Here is a 24,100-nt window from a genome sequence, read left to right as displayed (position 1 = left end):
GTTGACCTGCTTTTCTAGGAGTTTCTCAGCTACCCTTACAGTGGCCACAACTCTGGAAAGTACATCAGCTTGACGAGGTGCAAATGGGTCACGCTGCAGATCCAGAAAGCAGGAAACCTAGGCAAATACTGGGAATAGAATGTGCAGAGGGCAGATGATCATTCCTATAGCTGCAGAGAGACAGAAACTGCCCTGGTGACTTTGGCTCCATTTCCTTCCATCAAAAACAAGTATTTAAGAAGCTAATTCATTCACTGGCAAAAGATGTAGACATGACTGTTTCACTGACTCTGGTCCATTCTAGTTAGAAATAAGCAAGGACTGGGAGCCCATACTCAGCCACGCCAACCGTGAATTTCCATGACCCCCAACAAACAACCTCAGCTGGGCTGCCTAAAGATGCGTAATGTACTAATAAGCTGTCTAGACTCAAACATCCTGACAAACTGTTCAATCCGACTTTTTAATAATTCTGACTAACACTGGAACTAGCTAACTAGTCAACTCAGTCCTTTTCTGATAATGACAAAGATTTCTGGGATTATTACCATAAGTCCCATCTGAAAGCATGCATATGGGCTCCACATGATGTGCTCATGACTCCATTAATACCAGGGCGATTAGAGCAAAGTTGGATGATGATGGAACTCCCACATGAACTGTTTCTAAACAATGATGCAAGAAAGGAGCCAATTGGTCCCCCACAACACTTTGCCAGCACACATTTGCATAGCAGGCCCTGCTGCTATTTTCTGATTCTGATGAAAAGGAAAAATACGTGTGAGGCTGACTACATGTGCATTTACGTACATGCACGTGTATGTGTATTTGTGAGTCCGCACATTGCTAGAGAAAATGATCTATGCTTTCTGAACTTGAAAAGCAGTGCTCACTATATTGCTCTGTATACTTTTATATCTTCTTTAAAATTAAATAAATATGCACTGAACTAAAAGGATGTCCTTTTTGCAATATATTGCAATTGGTCAAGGAACACAAGCAGGTGTCCACTTGCTGCCCCTCCAGAGTCCAGAGCAGATACTGCTGCAGATGAGGGCCCCTTCCTGACAATTTTGGTTGCCATCTCAGAGTCCTCACTGCTCTAAACAAAGGGATTTGGGCAGCATTTACTTGGGGGTCAGGGTTGAGGAGGTCGCAGCTCTCCTGGATGTGCCAAGGCCCACTCTTAGAGACATTAACAAAGACGTTGAAGGAAAGAAAGTGGTCTATACAGCAGGTCACCTAACACCAACTGGGGTAGGAAATGGATACAGTCTCAACTATTTCCACTCTGAGCAGAAGGAATTGAAAGCACTATGAATAATTCGGGGCAAATCCTCCTGTGATGAAGAGATCTTATTCACAGATCTTGTTTTCTAATTTGTTACACCAAGTGTGACTTGCACAAGTAGTTTAGGGCTGGAGTGTGAGTTAATTTATTATATAAAAGTGCCTATTATAATGGATGTCAAGAGTTAAATAAAACATTGCCAAATATTTACAGATATTTATTGAAATAAGTAACTAAGATACTTGGAGATAAATGCTTTTATATATAAAAGTATGGTAGAAAATATACTTATCTTACATTATTGATATATTGTGTATTGATGTATAAGCTGTTAAAACAACATTTATAATATTAGATGAATTGAGTAGCTTTAAAGTGAAAATTGCTATAATGTGTCATTATTGTAGAACTGAAGAAAATCGCTTAAAAATCCTAAGAGGAGAAACAGAAAGGTGTATTTTTCTTACCAGTGGCCTGAGTTCTGGATGCGTCAGGATGTATCCATTATTCGTGATTGCAAAGGCATAACCGTGAATCCCTAACTGCAAGAGGAAGCGAGAGAAACCTTCATTAGCCTGCTCCCTGCTGAATTCACAGAGCATGAAGCAGCCTGGCATTTAGTAATTTACAGCTTAAACCTGGCATTCATAACCCTTATCAGCACAATATTTCATTAAAATGAATGCAAGGCACTGATCCTTGACATTTGCTGGAAATGAAGACCTGTCACTGGGTAAGCTGGGCAAACAGTACAATTTAAAATGTCACAGCCTACATTAGCATCCAAAGGCTTTATTTCAGATTATTTAAAACAAAAACAATTACTTTAAACAAACAAACTACTGTTTCTGGAACTACTATTTCTCGCTACTGTTTCTGGAAATGACTTATGTCCTCAGAACAGAACTTTTAAAATCGGGCATCTCTATTCTACCCAAAGTAAGGAAGAGCGATTTTTCACACTACTTCACTTCCAGGCTTCCTCAAGTTCCAGGCCCACAGAAGCCACCTCAAACATGGCCTCTCCAGGGCTGTCATTTTTCATAATTCTTTGAGGATAAAAGTGTCTCTGCCAGCTTACATGGGAGCGTGTCAGCTTCTTCATGTCCTTTGGTCTTTAAACCATGTGCCGCCAACCTTTTCCATGCATGTGTCCATCGACACAAAGCCAGGGTAATTTTCTATGCAGAGCCTCACTTAATTTATGTTTTCTGACCAAATGGGACTATAAGAAATAGTTTGTGAGCAGTGAAATATTTTATTAGCTTTAAAAAGCATGTAATCAAATTTAACACTGCACTTATTTAAATAATAATCTCAGTCTTTTGACAATATTTCTATTACACAGTTGACTGCACCCATTGGCTACAATAAATTTACCTACAAATCATTTACGTATTAAAATAGCCTCTGGCATAAAACCCATACTGATCTTTCTCAGAAAAGAAAAAGAAAATGCAACCCACTTTTGCCCGAGCAATGAAAAGGAAGAGGCAAAAAACAAAAACAAAAACCTGTAGTTTTTTTCTGAGAAGTTATTTCACAGTTCTGATCTCTCATTGTTATTTTTCTTTAAATTTTCTGCACTCACCTTCTTGAATATGATACTATTAAATGATTCAGACAACACCATTTACAAACCAGGAGTGACCCTGTCTGCTTGTTAGCTTAACGTCAAGGTGATGTGAAATTAACTTCAGAGAATTTAACACCAGCAATTAAAAGTTTCCGTTGCATTACATAAAGCAAATATGCACACCGTCGTCAAGGGCAACCGACATTTCCTCCAGAGTTACCTTGCACAGCAAGTCTTAATAAGATTCTACTTGATTCTAATGATAAAAATATATTTCATTATGTTGCGAAAGATAAACCAGAGATTTCCTATCCTTTGAGATGGGTATCGTCCCTTTCATCTTGTCTCTTGGAAAAATGTCAGACACAGTCAACATTGCATTAATTACTATTATTACGTCCCGGTTTGACATGGGCTGGAGGGGTCAAAAAGGACTCTGAGAGTTTGACTTTTTCTATTAAAGGCAAAAAATGGTCTTTGATTGGAAATTCAAACAACATCAAGCCAAACTATTTTTTATATAGTCAGCCAAACATTCAGCATGTTCTAATGTACATGACTTTGTTTCTTCTTGTTTTGCTTGTGAGTCTCAAAAGAAGGTAGGACTCCCCTTAATACACTGTAGTTTTCCTATGTAGCATTTATAAAAGTGTTAAGCTCAATCATGTGTTAGGTGGATTATAAACAATCAAGGTGTCCATCAAGACCTTTTATTATTTAATGTGTGCTTCCTCCTGCCAGAATATATGGTCCATGAGGATAAAGTCAAAGTGGTCAAAATACATAGCAGGGCGTTTGGCATGGAGGGCGATGGAACAGGAGAAGGAAGAGGAGGAGGAAGAGACAAGGAGCACTTCTGAATTTAGTGCAGAATCTTCCCAGCTCAACTCAGCATTTTGCTTCCTCCTGTGGAATGCAGGAGCATGGACCGTCCACCCCAATGTCCTCTTCAGAGCCCACCTGTCACCCCTGTTTCCCTCTTGCCCTTTTTCCTTCAACCTAGTGGACTCTGCCTTTCGCCTCCTGCCACCTCCCAAGATGCCACTACGATTTTTTTCTCAATAGTTCCCAGGGGCCTTCCACTACCCTGCCTCTCTCTGCTCAATCTTCCTTGTTTTCTTAACCCTCTGCTTTGTCCTCCGGTCCTCCCTCAATCCCCTTCCTCCTCCTAAGGATCCTCTTTGCTCATCCCTCAAGGACTGCCTCTCGTGGCCCTGTCCATCTTCACTCTCCACCATCACCCATGTGCACTTGAGTCCACATCTCCCGCACCTCAGGCTCTCTGCTCTGGGGCAGTACAAGAGACCAGCTGGTGGGTGACCACCGCTCAGCACCCTTGTCTCTTTTTTCTCTTCCATCCCCAATCTTTTGATCTGAGTAATCACTAACTTCTGCCAGTTTTTCCCCAGATATTTCTCAGATTCACTCTGCCTCCCCAGCTGACCACCACTTTAGCTCGGCAGGTTTCTACGATGGTGCCAACTGCTTCCCAGGGCTGATGAAAGGCACCCTGGCCACATGGCCCTGGCCCTCTGTGCAAAAGCCATGGAAGCCTCGTCATGCATGAGGCTCCCTAAGCCTGTCCTTCAGGTCTCACCTACACACCGCACTGGCTTCTCCCCCTCCCCGGCGCCTCTTAGGGTGCACAGCAGCAGCAGCCACCACAGCACCTCTCACCCAGACCTCTCCTCCCTGCCCACGCCAGCTGCCTGCCGTGCCCTTGCCTGCCTTATCCCCTCAGCCTGAGGATCACCTCCTGAGAGATAAAATGTCCCTGACCTTTGTTTTGGTCCGTCCTTTCCTTCACACCTTGTTTCTTTAAACTTTCAGCATCTTTTTTTTTTTTTTTTTCATTTCTACTTTCGGCATGTTTTTTTTTCTTTTTTTCTGTTTTAATTTCTACAATATTGCACACAAACACTACATCTATACTTTGTTGCTTCTTGACCTCAGGCAATTCTCCTTCCTTCTTCTGCCTGGTTCTGGAAGGTGACATCTCTTCTGCAAGCGTGAGCTCTCCATGGGAAGGAGCACCTGGACTTCTGCGGCCCTAGCACAAGGCCAGCCCACACCGCCGGAGCTCGGTAAAGGTGCATGTACCTAAGACACATAAGACTTCACTCTGCTATCTCCTAGTTCATCCAGAAAACCTGAAGCACAGTAAATATGAAAAACAAGCCAGAAAAAGCTGATCTTCTCCAGCAGACGCACAGCCAGGCCTTTTCAACCTCGCACCTCAGCGTCTTCCAGACCTTCAAACTAGTCAGGTTAGCGTCTTTCCCAGGAGAACAGTCTTGAGAAAATGATGTATTTGTGTTGTATTTGTGGGTTAGTAGCACTTAGATGCCACCTGATGCAGGTCTAAAAGAGAAATTCGTGGGATCTTCTAAACGCACCCTGTGGATGAAATTCCCTGAGAATGGAGAGCTCCTAATATGACAATGGCCAACATTTGGTTTTGGCCACAAATCAATAGGCTGATGAAATCCCTAACTCTTGTTACATCCCAAACAGAGCCAGTCTTTCTGTCCATTTGCATGTGCAGTCCTGCAGTGTAATAGAGAACAGATTAGACACAAGGCCTTCCAAGGCGGGGGGCTGCCAAGCGGCCCTGGCCCTGGCCCTGAACAGGCTCCCCTGCAGGCCGGAGCCGCCCAGGCCCCAGCCTGGGGAAAGGAGCATTTCCCTTCCAAGTGGAGAACCTTTGGGCTAATGAAGTGAACCCAATTATAAAATGGCTTGTTATGGGAACAGAGGCCATGGTGTCTGGAAATTATTGCTGGGGTGTCTGGAATTCTTAATAAAAATTACAGGAAGTCTGATTACTTGTGGGGAAATCTATGAAGCTCAGGGAGAAAGAAAGAATTCTATCTTCTGAAAAACCCCCAAGAACCAAGGGCTGACTCATCTTAACAAGGTGTTAATGAGGAGGGCAAGGTGTGACCTGAACTCTGTTCCTGCAAGTGAGCTCTCCTCTCCTGTTGGCCAAGGCCATCTTTGGCAGAGACCTACTTCTTTCCCAACGCTCTTTACAAGAGCCAGAAGAGCGACAGACACCTTAGGTCTACATCAGCCATAGCTACCTATGTTTCCAGTTCCCAGCCTGAGTCTCCAGAAAGAATAAAATACCAGTGCTTCCACTTCAAACACTACCAGCTAATCCCTCAGAGGAGGTCTTTTCTATTCTCCTGTACATTTTGTCACTTATCTTCTAATGGGTCAGTGATGCTGAGAGAGTTACAAGTGCCCATAAATAAACAGGGATCTAAATGGAATGCCCCACACATGAGAGTGAAAGAAGGATTTAATGGGAATGATGCATGGAAAGTACTTCGGACTACACCAACTACACAGTGAGGAGTTCCAGAAATGTATTATTGGATTTTAATTATTAATAGTATTGTATTTTAACTTACAACTATCAGCATTATCACTGTCATTGCTTCCATCGTTCCCAGCATAGTGACATTATGGAGCATAAAATCACAGCTCTCACTTTTGGCAAGACTTCAGGCTTTCTGTGCATCAGTTCCTTATGTATAAATAGAAGTGACAATGATGTATATCTATTGTTAAGAAAAAATGTTAGGAAGGGCTTAACACAAGCCCTGGGAAAACTGAGAAGCTGACCTAGAGATTATATACTAAAGTTCCATATTGCATCCATTCAGCCTGGATTTATTGGGCACAGCATATTACACAGTGACTCTGTGCTTGGCTTTCTGTACCTCCTCTTGTGAAATAAGCATAAGAAATGTGGAAATGATCTCCCAAGGTAGACACCTTTCCTTAAATACAGAGATACCTTGTTTCACCAACTTGATTCTTTCCACAATTCTGGTCACAAACCAATTTGGACCAGAACCAAATCAAATTCAATGATTAGGTTCAATGTTGATCTTATGGGGAAATTTGATTCTGCTTTTGTTCACATTGGTTTGTGACCAGAATCATGAAGAGAACTGAGTTTGTGAACTGAGGCAAAACTGTAGCAGGACTGCGGTCTGAACACACAGGCCTGGGGATTTCATTTAGCAATAATCGTGCCTTGGGATAAACCTCATTGGCTATGATACTACCATTGCACAAAGCGTGGCTGGGGATTTCAAAGAAGTAAAGTAATCTCTCCTTTAGAGGCCATAAAGTCCCCTTTCCTTAGACACACACCCTCACTAGCCTGGGTTTCAGTTTTGGGGACCTGCCATTTCCAACACTTGATAATGTGAGTTCAGGTGAATTAGAAGCCCCATCATGCTTTTGGCAATTTAACTCCAATTAGGAAGCACTGGTATATGCAGCTGGCTGTCACCACTTGACAGAAGGGAAACCAGGAATTAGAGAACTCACCCACACCATCTCATTCACAGTGGAGCTGAGAACCTCCTCAGCTGAGCTCTAACCATAACCTTTACTACCTGAAGCCCAGAAAGACTATTAGGTCCCTCGTTACTAAGGAGGGTCAGGCCTCTGCACATCAGGGAGGGAGTTTCAGACAGGGACCCCGGCAGCCAATAATCTCATATCCTGACCATTTCTCTGTATGAAGTCAGAAGGAGCCCTCTCCGCTCTACAACGGGCCTAAACTGGAGGTGAGCCAGCCAATCTGCTTGACACCCAGGGAGAAGGGAAGGAGCATGATCCCTAGCTCTGAGCACCTGGTGGAGCCCTTCGTCCAGTGGACCAACAGGACCAGCAGCAGGGCAGGACTCTGACCCACATAAGCTCCCACGTTTAGAGGGCCCTGGAGCAATGCTGTGTGCCTGGGTTGAGCCCTGAAGGCCAGAACCCCTTTTCTTCTTGCTGATTTTCTTCCCTCTCATTCGGGAGGAGAGGTCTAGTTATCTGGATGGGACCCAAAGACTCCCCATGCCATCTTCTTATCAGACAAACCAGTCATGTCAACACACTGCTTGCATCAGAAAAAATAAAATATTCATGTCTAACCTTACAATTTCACACTGATCCTTTAAACTGAGGTAGGAGGTGATAAACAGTCAATTTACATAAAATACCTGTTATTTTACTTCAGATTGCACAAAGACAAGGCAACTGTTTATGGCAGGGTAAGAACACTGTTTTAAAGGGACGCAGGAAGCCTGACTTCTGTGGGGAATGAGGCTCCTGATCTCTGCACTGCTCTGATGTCAGGAGCGAGGTCATACATCACCTTGTATTTGGGGATCGTCTTCAGAAGTTCTTTCACTGGGACATCTGTGCCAACCACGCCCAGAAGAATGCCCTTCGATCTCTGTTGAAAATAAACATTGAACAGTAACAGTGAACTTGGCAAAAGAAACAGGAACTCATGGGCAGCCACTTGCCACAGAGTATATCCAGTGCCTTCCTCTGACTGACATAGATCAAGGATTCACCCCGATTCCTAGAAGGCCCTTCTGTGTGCTTTACCCTCTACTCAAAATATGAGTAGCATCAACCACTATGTGCCAACCCACCCTCGCACCAAGACATTTTAATTGACTATCTATTATCTTTCCTAGAAATAATAAGCTGATGAGAGAGCGCATAGTGATCTCAGCAGCTAAGGGTGCTAACCAGGAATGTTTCTCTTATGAAAGCTTTTCACAGGAAAGACAGCAAGGAAAACTCACTCTCAGTTTAGACTGCCACCTGCTGCCCAGAAGAGAGACAATAAATGACCAGAAAGAGATATGACAACCCCGATAGCTTGCACACAAATTGCACCCATGGACCAAGGTGAAGGGAGGGACCTGAATGTCTCAGTTTCCAAGGTAGGTAGCTGTGGTGATTTGCTTGAATTCCAAAGGCCAATTAGGAAAAATATCCAAACTTCTGCCATTTATCATTTCCTTTGAAGGTTGTCAAGGCTTGAGTTGTATCTCTGCAAAGTCACGTTCACTCAGAACCTCAGACTATGACACATCACTTGAAAATGGAATCTTTGAAGATGTAATAATTCAGGATAATGAGAGGAAATCATTCTGGATCTAAGATGGGCCCTGAGCTCAAAAACCGGTCTCCTTATAAGCAAAGAGAAGAGTTGAGGGAAAAGGCCACTTGATAAAAACAGAAGCAGACATTGGAAAGATGTTTCCACAAGCCAAAGGATGCTAGGTACCCCAGAGGCTGGGAAGAGGCAAAAAAGAATTCTCCCATTCTGCCCTACACACTGCACGGGGAACATAGCCTTGCTAACTTCTTGGTTTCAGACTTCTAGCTTCTAAAATTATTAGAGAATAAATTTCTGGTTTTTAAACAACCCCAGTACATGGTACTTGGAAATCCATGCAAAGCTGCTAAATATGAGCTGATAAGAACTCAGCTCACCATTATCAGGAATTCCTTTATTTTTCCCTCTCTGGTCATGCAACACTAAAATTCTGGAAAGGGAGGGACTAAAGGTGCTACAAATGCTAAACTGTTATCTATTTGAGTGACATTTGTGTTTGACCAGGTGGTTCTCCGAGCAGGATGGAATAAGAAAAGAAAAGTAAACACCCTCTAACCTTAGGGGAAAAAAGCCACCAGAGTTTGAATGAGGCAGAAACTGAGAAGGCAACCCTCCTGGCAGTAATGGGAAACATCCACCATACTCACGGTTTCATTCTGCTTACTAAACACGGGCATGGCCACTGTGGTCATCAGAACGAGGCCCTGATCATCAGCAAGCTGGACAGAGAGAGAAAAGCTGGTTACCAAGGATGCTCTGGAACCTCAGGGCTGAGACAGCCTGCAACAGCCACATGCTAAACTGGACAGGGCTGCTGTGAACAGACCAGCACTATGGGAGCGCCAGTGGGGAAGGAAGTGGAGGTGGAGAGTGCCCCGGCCTTCAGCTGAGGAAGTAAGGGGACCATCCAGTGGATCCATCCTCTGTTTTCAGCCACTCTGCTTCAAAATAAAGCCTTGCTTGCATCTTGGTGATCTGTTTTATTATAACAGATTGATTTTATTATTTTACTTACCAGACACTTTTGTTCAGTCTGTGCACTAATAACACTTCTCTATAATCTAAAAATCAAGGGTCAAAAAGCACAGGCAGAAAGAGTCTTGTGAGTTGCCTCTGTGGGAAACCACAGAGTCTGGAAGCATTTATTCTCCACAAGGTAGGCAAGTCGAAGCCCTTTCATACTACAGATTTTGGAATGTTAGTCCCAGATGGAAAACAAAACAAATCAAAACAACAAAAGTAAAATAAAAAGATAATCCAATGACTTTGAAAATCACAACTAAGAACCTAAGTATTTCTATTCAAGGAATAAAATACACCATCTGAAATCTTTCAAAGTGCAGATGGGCACTGTTGGATCCAGCTTACACTTGCTTTTCACGCTGCATCGCAAGGGAAACAGGTGAGCGTGCCTATGCCACCCAGTAACAAATGGGGAAACAGAGTCCTGGAATCAGGTAGATTTTGCTCCAAGCTGAATTTGGTTTGAATCCTTAGCTCTGACTTTTAGCTGCATTAGTTAAGCTTATGTCCTCAGATAAAATGAGACTATTCCACAACACCACTGCCATGAGGATAAATGTAACCAGCTGGCATGGTACCTGGGGGATATGCAAGGGCTCAAAGTTTGCTACTCCCTGGTTCCCTGTCTTCAAGTCACACAGCTTATAAACAACAGACTCCAAAGAGAGAACTGGCCTGGCAAGTCCGAGGGGAGAGAAATACTTTTTGGTTTCACGGCATCCTCACGCACCAGACATGAAGCACTCCGTGAACTGGAACCCACCATCTTCGATCTAGAGTGCTTTCTGAGGCATTTTTCCTCCATATCTGTAGTTCCAGGGAACAGTCAACCACTTCTCTCTCATATTTCTTGGATGAGGCATCATAAAAAGATCTTAAAATCCAAGCAATGGACGCCTCCATACCCTGGCCAGTATCCTAAAAGTCATTAAACTCTGTTTACCTTTTCTTCTGTTTTTCTAATAGGATCTTGGAGCTACAGGATATCACTGTAGTGCACAAGACACGAGTACTCAAGCGCTTGTTGGAAATGTGCAGTCCCAGACCTGATTCTAAACCCTCTGAATGTGAATCACTATTTTAACAATCGGGATGCATATCACAGTTCAAGAAGCATTGCTGGACAACCATTTTCACCATGGTGTTGCCAGTAATCATGATAGCTAAAAGGAACTGGCAGGTATTGGAAAAACTCCCAACAAGAATGGAGGGGGCTTGTTTTTAATAGATTTGCATCTATGTCAACATGGGTCTACACCCTTCCATGAAAAGCAAGATCTTCATAGCTCCTAAGGTCCAGGACCTCGTGATAGTGTAGTTAATTTTAAGTCTCACTTTGGTCAAGTCATGATGCCTACTTGTTTGATTCTACAGAGTTGCAAGAAAGGTACTTTTGATATTTAATTTGGATTTAAATTAGAAGATTTTGAAATTATCTCCCATAATGTGGACAGGTCTCATTCAATCAACTGAAATTCTGCCTCTAATTTGCTTTTAAACTCAAGACTCCAATATTAACTGTTCCTGCAATTTCTATTTGGCTAGCCTACCTTAGAGACTGCCTTTACACGGCTGTGGATTTAGCTCAGTGGCACAAATGCCAGCCTGGTAAGCACAAGGTCATAAGTTTGATCCCCAGTAACAAAAACCAAAACAAAAAAAAAGTCAAATTTCTGATTCGTCAGACTCTGTAATCATACAAGGCATTTCCTTGATACAAATTGCTCTCTCTCCATATATATATCTATGGAGAGTCGATATATACATATATCTATATATACATATATATAGATATATGTATATATCTATATACATATATAGATATATACATATATACATATATATATATATATATATATAGAGAGAGAGAGAGAGAGAGCACCTATATATAGAGTCGATATATACATATATAGAGAGTTGATATATACATATATATATAGAGAGAGAGAGTACATATATATGGATGCATACATAATATTTCTATAATACATGAACTATACCTATACTATATGTTTATTTACACACAGTTGCACATTCTTTTTCTAGTAGGTTCTCTATTGATTCTACTTATGTGGAGAACTTCGATTAATATACATGTAATCACATACCATTGTGTACTTGAATAACTAAACAATTTTTTAATATTGATAACAAGATACTAGTAAGTAAGAGACTATGTTGACAGTTATTTTTGTCAAGCACCAAGTAAACTAATAAACAGAACAAATAACAGCCTGTGGAAACATAGCACCAACATTTTGCTAAAAATACAGTACTTAAAGTATATGACGGCCACCAATGCAGGCCTGCAAGGTCATTTTCCAAGGCAGAACTAACCCACAGTAAGCAGCACTTTTGGAATCAGAAGTCTTCCCAAAGTCTGACTCTCTGATTAATCTTTAATGCTATTCAGAAAACAGATTTGAACTGATCCATAACCCTGGACAACTTCCACTGTGCAACCTAAATCAAAATTTCAAGCAATGCCAAGATGTATCATGGATGAAATCAAAACATATCATTGACAATAATGAGAAATGAAGCTTTTCTCCTACAACCAATAAAAATCAGTTATAAATCACTAGTAATTGTCCTGGCACAAACACAAGATCATGGAAAATGAACTTCCAAATATTAAACCAGAATGGAGTATCAGCTTTACTCAGGGGCTAATTCCAAATGTAATTACTGCAACATTACATTTTTAAAAATCCCTGAAATATTGCGTTTGTACTGAAACCACTCATTTGTAACCAGCCTCAGGTAAACGAAGGACATGCACTGAGTCTAGTCTGGCCAGAGTTCACAAGTGGAACCATTGTCTCCTGTACCCCTTTTCTAGGGGCAGTTCTGGCTCAACTTTGAATAGGCTTGGCCAGGACTCTAACTTGTATACTTCCTATAATACCAGCTCATGGGGCTCTAAGGGCTGGCAGGAGCCCAGAAACAGCACTTGTACAACCTTAAGACTCACCCACCCTCACCCACCCCACCATTCTGTCTCCACAGGTCTGAACTCTGTGCATCTTAAACATTTCATGGAGAAGAAAATCAATTTGAAAGTTCATTTGCACCATAAGCACTTTATAATCAAAAGGCATTCTGTACTCCTGCCATAGGAAATAGCAGCCAGTGGCAAGAGCTTTTTCCCAGACCACCAAGCAGATGTTATGCAGCCAATCACAGCCAGAAACTCTCTGCCCTCCCCACACACTGTGGGTCCTTGTTTTTCTGTGGCCCCCAATCTGCAGTTGCTCCTGAGGCAAAAGCATTGCTTTGGATCCCTCTATCTGACTTCCAGGAAAAGTGCAGACAAGAGTCAACCTTCATTTTCCAAAGGGTAGGAGCAGGAGATGGGGGTCACCGTGGTCCATCTGGGGAAAAATCCCATAAATTTAAATCTGAGAGAGAACTTTAAAATCAGTTGCTGCTAAATTACGCTTGTTCAGGCTTTGAACAGGCATTCAGAATGCTTGGTGGTGGTGTTCTGTTGTATAATACATGTATATTATTCCATATCCTTCATTTCCTATGCTACATAATGGGGACCATTCTAGTATCAAAGGAAGCGATGAATAATAATACGGAACATCTGGTTTATAAAACACAAACTTGCTCAACAGATTGACTGCTTCCTGTCAGCTTCCCAAGTTAATCACGCATGTGGGCTCATATGAATATGCATTCAGACTCATGTGCAACGTCTATACAGCCACGGCAGGGCTCTACTCTTAATGTTTAATGAGTTTCTCACTAATGCCATCAGTTGGCAGTGTGGCCAGCTCTTGGGTGTGGCCCCAGATAGCATAAAAAGTCACACTTGAGGTCTCTCCATTTTGCAGCTGGTCAGGTGATTGCTATTCATTTATTTTCTTTGCTGAACACTGATTCTGTAGCTGCTATGCACCAAGTTCCATGCCATAACTGTGAAGGCACAGGGAATAATAAATAATACATTGGTGTTCTCCCCAAGAGCCCCTGGGAGACAAGCGCCCGAGGAATAGGGAGAGACTGGCACACTGGCTTTCCTCTGGTAAAGAGAGTGGCTGTCTTTTTCACGTTTAGCTTGAACTAGCGTAGGAACTTCTGCATACATTGGTATCTGCCAGGGGTCATGTGACAGGTTCAGAATGCTTCCTACAAGCAGGCTTACCTACCAGGAAGAAGTTTGCGGTTTCATTGCATTGCTTTATAGGAAGCACATTTATAAATCAAGCAGAGAAAGGGTAGGTGTTTGAGCCCCACTTTTGTCTTCTGCAAATATCACTCCTTACTTTAGAGAGATTCTCTTCCTTTCCAAACACAAGTTTATCATGGCAGGTAACCTCTCCCAAGCTGAGTGCATCTCTAAATATCCAGCCCCAGCTGTGCCATACCCAGATGTCCATACACACGCACATGCACACAGACACACACATGCACGCATACACATCATGCTATCCAGGTCACACTGACTGTCTTATTAACGAGGTATGTGATTCAAATGAGACCACCTAAGATTTTTATTTTGTCTGTCTGGAGCTAATGCCAAAGATCCTTTACTCTCCTTTGCAGATGGTTCTCAGCATACTAACTCCCAACAAGAATGGAGGGGGCCAGGTTTATCCCCTTTCTACAGACACTGAATCAGACTGAAGAAACCAAGTCAAACCACAGAGAGAAGGGGTGTGTGTGATTCTGTGTGTGTGTGTGTGTGTGTGTGTGTGTGTGTGTGTGTGTGTTTTAGAGAGTGAAAGAGAGAGAGAAGAGAAACAGGGGAGACGAAAGGAGAGGAGAGGAGAGATGACGAGAGGAGAGGAGAGGAGAGGAGAGGAGAGGAGAGGAGAGGAGAGAGAAGAGGAAAGAGGAGAGGAGAGGAGAAGAGGGGAGAGGAGGGGAGAGGAGAGAAGGATAGAAGGAGAGAGGGAAGTATAAGGAAGACTACCTTTTTTTATGTTTTTCTTTTTGGTTTTGGTTTTTTGAGACAGGGTCTTGCTATGCAATCCAGGCTGACCTTGGACTCACTACGTAGCTAAAGCTGGTCTTAAACTCATGGTGATCCTCGTGCCTCAGACTCCTGCGCACTGGGATTACAAGCATGCACCACCTCATCCAGCTGGACACCTTCGTTCTTAAGGTCAATCCCTGTCTTTTTTCCTTATTATGTTTCTCCAGGCAATACATTTTATATTTTTTTCTCAAATGAGCATAAACTGGTTTTGTGACTCCTCTGAATCACACAAGTGCAGGTTTGGACCACACAGCTCTACCTGCTCATTGTCGTGGTGGTTCCCAGTGCCAGTATAACCTACACAGTGAGGACTTTCAGAGTTTAGAAAAGGCAAGAGGGAAAACTGTCAGGACATTCTTAAAATATGTGAACTTCTTTCAGAGGACAAAATTCAGGTGACCTCTTCCCTTCCACAAAGTAGCAAACACTGAATAAGAGGCACCACCTGAGAAATGACCATTCTATGGTGATTATTTGTTGTCATTGAGACTCTAGGAAGAATATTAATAATGAATAAAAGATGCAGATAAGAGTATGTTTAGGGTCCCACCAGGAAACAGATGTGCCAGCGTTTCCTGGGAGAGGCCCGGCATGGGGACAGGCTGCAGGCAGGTGCCGGTGCCCCCTGCAGTGGGAGCACTGCAGTCACGGTGCTGCCTGAATAGCCTGTGTTTTTGAGGCACACCTGTTTTATGTGCCTTCTCCTCTGTCATCAGAGGACACTTGCTGAGGCTGGTGGCAGGATGCTGTTCCTCGTATAGCTGGGAGCTCTATGAGTGAATGCCAGGCTTCAGCGAAAGGAGGCAAGCTGGGCCAGGCCTGGAGAAGGCACCATGACTAGTTCAGGGCAGTGTGCTTAGCAGGCCATTTGAGGCTGCCAGGTGGTTTTCAGCAGAGGGTTCTGACAGATCTGCTCATGCCTGAGGCCAGGTTCACAGGAAAAGTTATACACCAGTGGCTATTTCTGCTTGGGAAAACCAGCAGAAAGCCAAGAACAAAGACTAATTCGTGAACTCTCTTCAAATACCAAATTTCTCCTGTAACTTTATTCCTCTCACGTTTTTCTTTTCTTACTGTAGATGATCAACATACTTACTATATCAATGGAGTGCATAATATAAATGTATAATACTAAAGTAAATGATATATAATATAATATAGTATATATTATAATATATATAATATACTATATATTATATGTGTATGTGATTTGTGAGTACACAGCTGTGATTCCATTTTCTTTCACTGGCGCCGGTGAACAGCAACCTTAATTTCCTAAAAAGACACTGTCACCATCTAGTGGCAGTCATTGTGAATTGCAAGCACAATGTCCTGGGAGATAAATACAAGGTATTTTCAGGGAACAAGCCTTTGCAGGGAAAACATATTTAAATGGCAGCCACTGCCACTTAGAAAACCCCCAGTAGAAGCACAGGTAATATCAACCTTTAGTCTGCCAACAATCTTTGACTTGAGAGGAAAGAAATAGGACTACGAAGTAGAAAAACACAGTTGTGTGTAACTTGAAGTATCAGATGAGCCATTTTGAAAAAGAATAATTAATTCTTTAAACTGTGCAGGATCTAGGAATGCGACCAAGGAGTCCAGGAAAGGCAAAACCTTTTCAGTCTAGTTTCTGAAGTATAATTGAGCAGAAGAGAAGGCACCTCCTTGGCATTTTCTCCTCTGTGGATGAGCTGAGGCTACAATGACCTGGGAATTTCTGAAAGCCAAGCTGTGGGTATTACATAATGAAGGGAATTAGGAGAGGGTATAAATATCTTTAAATTTATATTCCATTCCGAGAGGAGAACAGGATGTTTCAAAGTCACCGGGCTAATGCTTTATAAGAAATAGAACAGCAGAAAGAAGGAAATGTAAATGTAGAAAAAAGGAACATGGGCAGAAGATTAGCAGCTATGAGGAGGATCTCCACAGCCAGAAACTCTGGGCTTTTCTCCCCTACACCCAAGACAGATGCGCTCCGTGTCTACCTCTTCCCCTGGCCACTTACCCTCCCCCAATCTGCCATCTCCATCTGATAACCACCACCTCATGCTCCCCAACACTGGATGGAGGTGCTAGGAGGAGGATTTAGTGAGGATGCCTGACTGTGCATGGCAGGACATTCTCTGTGTGGACACAGCCCACGGTGGAGATGGGACACCTTCAGAGGAAGGACCAGGTGGAGACCACCAAGATGTGGTGAGGAAATCCTGCTGCAACTCACACTTACAAAGGAAGCCCAGGACTGCCACTGCTTGGCTGATGCCAATGTGATGTGGCTCGGCATTTCATCGTACTGCGTAACCTAAGCTGTGGGATTTCCCAAACTGTTCATGAGACTTGTGATATTTCCAGGTGCTTTAATAGTGACCAGTACTGAGGGGCTTCCCACAGGTATGCATGCTTAGAAACTTATTCACTCAGCAGTTCATTCAATGATCCATAAAGCCATTTTGAAGTGAGAGAGAGAGAGAGAGAGAGAGAGAGAGAGAGGGAGAGAGAGAGAGAAAGAAAGACATGTTTCAGTAGTAGAACTACATCACCACTGGCAATATAGTGGCATCTCTCTCTCTCTCTCTCTCTCTCTCTCTCTCTCTCTCACACACACACACACACACACACACACACACACACACACACACACACCTTTCATGAACTCTAAGCAGTCTTCTGGACATTTTTCTTGAGAATTTTTGTCCCAGTTATGGGACCTGAAGAGTATATGTAAACTATCTTAAAATATACATGACTAATCTTCACATGGCAACATGGATGCATCTCACCCTTTGGAAAATGAAGCGAGTTGCAGAAGTCTACACGCAATGCAGAACTATTTCTACAAGGCTTTAAACAGTGAAAACACTGCTGCCCACCATGTATAGGTACACACACAGATGGTAAACTCAAACAGACAAACAGGATAGAACTTCCAGTAATTAGGACCCTTCAAAAAATAAATGACCCATCAGAGTGAGTGAGCTGACCAAGTTTAACGGAGGGACGGTTGGGGAAAGTGCAGACAGGACACAGGGTACTCCCTGCCACGGGACAGTGCAGTCCCTGGATGCTACGAGTGGGGAGCACTCCTGCACCAGAAAGGGGGGGTGTGTGAAAGAGCTAGAACGCTGGGCAGAGCTGTGCTTTGACAAAACCTGATGAAAGAGCTGTGACCCAGGGAGGACAATCAGCCTCCAGCAGCCCCATAATGACTGCAAGGCTTCACTCCTTCAAATAAAACCATAAAGAAAGAGACTAGGATAGAAGTAAGTCCGTGTAGTGGGGACATATGTGGTTTCCTGGTATTTTCTGTATGACAATTTTTAATAACAGGAACATCTCCCTACATTCTCATCTGTAGAAAGTGTTGTATAAATAACACACTTAGTAGCATATGCTTGCAATGAAGATTGACACCTAAAACTAAATTAATTCATATCGTGATAAAAATATTTTAAATCCTATTTTGAAAGTCCTTTTTATACGAAAATAGAACAATCTTTTATACTGAAAACGCTATCAGAGTAAAGTTTTTATAGTCTCAGTTGGAATTTATATTTGACTGTCAGTATTTTGAATGACCTTATAGGAAGGAAGTATCAAAAGTTGGGGTTACTTTTCAGTGAAAACCAATGCAAGCAACATGAGTTGTCTTTTACACCACTACTGAAATGACCTACTTTGCTTTAAAAAATTCAGACAAATTAAGGACACCAATCACCAATTTGAATTTCTACTAGACACTGGTATTTTCCAACATTTTTGCAAGATATTTGAATCCTAAATAATATAACTCCCTAACAACATGACAATGGAGAAAAAGAAGAAATAAGTAAATAAAAAGAAGTAACAAGACCTCTTTTTTTGCCCTGGATTGTGTTAGTAGTCACTGAATCCATGAGAACATCAGCCATCTTTTGTTTTAGACCAAGACATTTTCTCTTTCTTACTGACTCATTATAACTTGCATCTTAGATTTGGAGATTCTGAATGCTTAGAGATTTTATTGTATTTGAAGTTTCTTTAATAAAAAAAATTTTGACTGCATGTTAGATGAACTGGATTAGTGAATTTGTTTTTTCCTTCTCTTTTTAACGATCTGAACACCGCTTTTGTAAAGGATAATGTTGCATAATGTTGGAACATCATATATGAGAATCTAAAAACAGCTTTCTTCTAATAAGATAGTTATTATTGAGGAAAACATTGATGCTGTTTCTCCTTTTCTCAGTAATTTCAAAAGACAGTCATTAAGTTGGATCTATAGCTTATGAGTAAACATTTTAACAGAGAGAGGGCATTATCTTTAACCAGGAATACATATATGTAAGAGGAAAACAAAACCAGAATCAAGAGAGTATTACTGACTAACATATCTAAAAACTGTCCTGGAAACTCGTTTGTTTCAAGAGTACCTGCTTGTTTCAAGAGAACCCAGTCATGATGACAATGAGGACTGTCGTAAGGCACTGGACTTTGCCCAGTATTCACAATGCACTCCGACACATAACCGACACCCCCCCACACACACACACGTGTGGCCCAACATTCATATTTTACAAACGTGGTTTACACACCTCCCAAATAGCTGTCTGAAAACACAGTCAACTGTTGGAGCTTCAGGGCTCTCGGACAAAACCTTCTCCTTGTTAAAGACCCCCTGAAATGCTGCTTCCTCCATAAAACCTTTCCTAACTAAGTGGAAATGGGAACCAGATGTTCTCAAACTTCAATAAAAAGATAATCATATTTACTTTACAACCAAAGATACCATCTTGGACCAAATTTGTGCAAACTGTTAATACGACAAAGTCACTGAATGCTATGGCTGGAACCCACACTGGTGATTGTGCACAGCCTGTGGACTCCCAGGGCAGAGGTAGGAGCGATACCTCTTTTTAACCACAGAATTTAGCACAGTGCCTGGTACACAAACAATGTTCAGCAATGATCCTAGAATCAATCTATTGCAACACAGCTCTTTTATTTATTTTGTAAAAGAGAACCAGTGAGGAAAGGAGTCACACAGAACTGGACTCACCCAAACTCAGATATAACTTATTGTTACTTCACTTACTCCCTTCCATGACAGCGAGTTAGTTATGTGTCAGAGTACATAATAAATATTGGTCAAAATCCAGTGCCTTAATGATAATTCTTATTGTCATCATTACCAGGGGCTCTTGAAATAACTGGGTTGCATCCTAATAAACTAAGCAGTTTTCAAGACAGCTTTTAGATATGCTAATCAGTAATATTCTCTTGACTCTGGTTTTTAAATATATGTGTGCTCTGTCAAACAGTGCCCTCCCTCTGTTGAGATATTTACTAATAAGTTATAGACTCAGTTTAATCACTGATATCTTAGAATTACTGGGAAAAAAGGAAAACAACTTCAGTATTTTTCTGAAATATTGTGCCTCCATCACTCTAGTAAGCCTGAGATCATAATTATCTTCTCAGAAGTTATTGCCTACAGGGGGCTGCCACTGAAAGAGGCAAAAGATTCAAGACATACAGCCAACATCACAGAAGTAAAAGAAAAAGGATCTAACTTTTTTAAAGAGCTTAGTTGAACACTATGACTTCAAGCAATTATATCTGAATTAAAATCCTAGAGCAGGTTACTCAAGCTTGCTGGGTCATCTTTACTTGTCATTTTTCCACCCATCCATTCTTCCTACTATCTATCTGTTCATACATCTGCCTAGGTATATCCATTGTCAAACACGGCTTGCTACTGCACAACATTGCTTTAAATGCTGTACATGTGTGTAGTTTTAGGTCTAATCCTGATACAGACCTTGCAAATTGTGTTTGCTTAATAGGCAAATGAACTAAGATAAAGGGGCAGAGGAGTCTCTTCCAGGTCATAGCTGGCAGCAGGTGGGACTATGAGCCTTACTCCACCTGATTCTAGAGCTTATGTGCAGATCACTCTACCCTCAGTTTCCTGTTTTACAGGATAAGGAAAAAGATTATGTTCTGCTTTCAGGAGTTTAGAGTGCAGCGAAAGAGGCAGTCAACTAAGGCACTCTTACAATACAGACAGCCTAAGGAGAATTTTCAATAAAATACCCAACACAGTGCCTGGCACATCTGACAAATTCCTCAAGGGCTACTGCAGATTTGGGAAGAAAAATTCACGTGCTTCTTTAAAATCCACTCATTATTCCACTTCATCAGCCTCTTCATCTGAGTATTACAAGCGAAGTATGAAGTTATTTCTCCTTTGTCTAGAATAGAGTATCATGGCCTTCATAGTTCAATGTGCCTCAGACAGGACAGGAGGTAATAAATGACAGCTATGCATATTAAAGGAAGTTGAAGGAGCACATTAGTAATGGAGGAAAGGGGTCAGGAAGAAAGGACAGATGTTCCAGCGCCCAGTCTCCAAATACCTAATGTGTTCCAGGTCTGGGCAAGTAGGGATGGGCTCAATCCAAACACACAGAACCCACGATTCAGCAAGTGGTTCAATTCCATGAGTCATTTCTGGAAAAAGAAAATCCATACCATGGTATTAGTCCTTGCTTAACATTTTTGTACCTCACGAAACTTGGTTCGGTTTCCCAAAATCCTTCTAGCTAATTCAAAGGAATAAACATCTAATTCTCTGCTTTTGAACTTCTTCACAGCATTGATGTTCATGATTGTGCAACTGTTCCAGTTTCCCCAGAGGGTCATTCCAATTGAACCCTTCAGCATGAGACATCTGACAGCTCATCTAGACCCCTTCCTTCCGTTCCCATGGCACCAGGTGACGTGTGGGCTGTGGCAGCCGAGGGGTCTGACACATGAATGACATGACTGGAAAAAGGATCAGACAGCTGAACTATGATCAGACCAACAAATCCATCACAATTGAGGAACAAAAACTGAAAGGTGCCTTAAAATCAGTTATTTTTCTAATTTTATGTGCAGAAATAACAAAGGCAGATAAATACTGACAATAAAAATTGGATTTTTTTGGTAATAAAAACTGTGCCATGAATGTAAAGAAAGTCTATGTCTATTAGTACAAAGTATATGACTCTTTTGAACTTGTGGCATTTGACAGGCCTGTCTCCCACATGTGACCACTGAAGTCAGATGAAAATCACTGTTGGTAATTTGACACTTATTTGATACAGACTTGACTTACACTTGCATTTGGAGAGACTTGATTTTGGTTTTAGTCAATGAATTATAGTGATTTTTATTTGCTCCTGTGTTGGAATGCTGTTGTTTATATGTTCTCTAATGCAATCAGAAAGAAAACACATTTCTAACTCAAGTCCACATATTTAGGATTATTTAATTCATTATTTCATCAAAGTATTCCATGAAGTTGTCCTTGAAATGACATACCATCCAGGGATTTGACCATTAAATGTATTCATAAACTATCTTTAGAAAACACATCACCCATATCAAGTGATGCACACAGGAACTGGATATTGGAAGTTATGGAAGAGACCTCAAAATGGCAACCCAACTCTTTGGATTCAAGATTAATTACTGCTACATCAATAAAAATGACCTATGCACTTGCATCCTGAAGTAAGAAAATCACAAATTGGACATTCTGAGATAAAATTTTCCTAGGTTTAATATTAGTGTCTTGGATATTTTTGTCTCATTGGTGAGACAAAATACCTGACACTCAAAATAGAGGAAAGAAGGTTTTAACTTACAGTTTTTGGAGGTTTCAGTCCATACTCCGCTGGCTCCAAGACAGGGTGGCATGGTTAAGGGGCAACTGTTCATTGAGCCACAGCAACAAGAGCAAAAGGGCAAAAGCACGCCTCTTTCCCTCTCTTTATAGTATGCTGGCTACTTGCCCCTGGGCAGACGTAGCACTCACACCACTAATCCCAGTGCTAGATAATGAACCAATCACAAACGCTAGATTCAGCCACCTCCATGACTGCATGAGGCTTTGGGGGGACATCCAGATACAAGCCGTGACAATTGGCTATACTGGCACTAAGGCCATGATAGCCCAGTCACTGAGCAGTGGGAGGTAACTTCTCCGTTTTGCCTTCTTTTCTATACAGAAGGAGGATCTTTGTATTTCTTTGGGATGTAAGAACAACTGACATGAAAACAATATTTAAATCCAATGGTTTTATTCAAATGTTCCACTGAATTTCAAAAGAAAAGCCACTTTACCTTTAACAAAGTTAAAAACAGTCTGTATGGTCTCAACATCTCAGGAAAATAATATTTCATAATTGTGGTTGATTTAAATACATTGAAAACACATAGTTTAAGTGAGAATTGTTGAAAAAAGACTTTGAGTTCTAAGACACTAAAAGTTAAGTCTGAAATTAGAAAGCCTGGGTATATCAGAGATTTTAAAATCGTTTCTTGGTTTTTAGCTTCAGAAATATATATTTCTTTGGTTTATTTTAAAAAACAAAACAAAAACTGGGTGACATCCATGGTCCAAAACTATTTCTGTCTTTATTTGACATATTTGTCTATGCTAACCACTTACTAGTCCAATTATTTAAATAGAGGATGACCAAAAATTGCACATTTTTCATTAATTTTCATAAGGTAATATAATAGGAGATATAAAAATGACAATTTAATCAAATTTATTGAATGACTTTTCAGTGTATGCTATACCTTAAAACATTCAATACACAATGAAACATTACAATCTGGACAGTAGTATGCAGCCTCTTTCTGAATTCTTCTGGCATTGTTGTCTTTCTTTAAACAATACACTTCACTGTCATGTCATCCTTTCCTTTTTTCTTTAGCTAGTACAATTTCAAAAAAGTGACTACCCACTGAACGTAATGGCAAAGTTGTTGATAGATGTCCTGGTTGGCATTTTGCTATTCCATATTTCTCAATTATTTGATCTATTAGAGCTAACCTAAATGGTAATTGGCTTTTTTAAGCCCTTGTTGAGTAAATAACAGAGTTCTATATTGTTTGATACAGAAGGTACATAAATATTTTACAACATTTTTTCCTCACTTTGATTAAGAGCTTGTTAAGTGTTGGTCAACTCTGTTGATTCCACCCCTGTAATTATTATAATGACTGATGACTTTTGTAATTCTTTTTAGTTTTATTTTTTGCTTTCAAGTTCTATCATTTCTGTATTAGGAACAGTTGACAATAAGGGGACATCTTTTTTGTCTTTCCATTTCATAACACAGATTTTCCTCTCTTATATGCTATTATTTCTCTCTTTTCAGTTTGTTTTCTGTAGACCTTTTGGCACTGGCTTCCTACTCAGTCTCAGTGTCACAAACATGTCTGTTTTGTATTATAAAAGAATATCAC

General features: G+C 41.2%; 1 protein-coding gene and 1 pseudogene across 6 annotated transcripts in view; both read right to left on the bottom strand.

Moving 5' to 3' along the window:
* The window catches only part of Cacna2d3 (calcium voltage-gated channel auxiliary subunit alpha2delta 3), an 839,385-nt gene that overhangs the window by 217,311 nt on the left and 597,974 nt on the right, over positions 1–24,100 (bottom strand). For all 6 annotated transcript variants that reach the window (XR_010050128.1, XM_063257292.1, XM_063257291.1 and 3 more), the window contains 3 exons: positions 9,444–9,515; positions 8,035–8,115; positions 1,759–1,833 (listed from right to left, as the gene is read on the bottom strand). Coding sequence is in view for 5 of the 6 variants with exons in the window: in XM_063257292.1 (XP_063113362.1) it covers positions 1,759–1,833; positions 8,035–8,115; positions 9,444–9,515 (228 nt within the window). In the remaining variant the exon portion in view is untranslated. The remainder of the gene's footprint in view (positions 1–1,758; positions 1,834–8,034; positions 8,116–9,443; positions 9,516–24,100) is intronic.
* Positions 6,833–6,960, bottom strand: LOC134477969 (U4 spliceosomal RNA; annotated as a pseudogene).

This window comes from Cavia porcellus, unplaced genomic scaffold, assembly GCF_034190915.1.
Source record: "Cavia porcellus strain 051 isolate PalLab524CR breed Dunkin Hartley unplaced genomic scaffold, mCavPor4.1 scaffold_10, whole genome shotgun sequence".
Classification (NCBI taxonomy): Eukaryota; Metazoa; Chordata; class Mammalia; order Rodentia; family Caviidae; genus Cavia; species Cavia porcellus.
The sequence above is the reverse complement of the archived record's forward strand: the minus strand, read 5'-3'. Positions and strand labels throughout refer to the sequence as shown.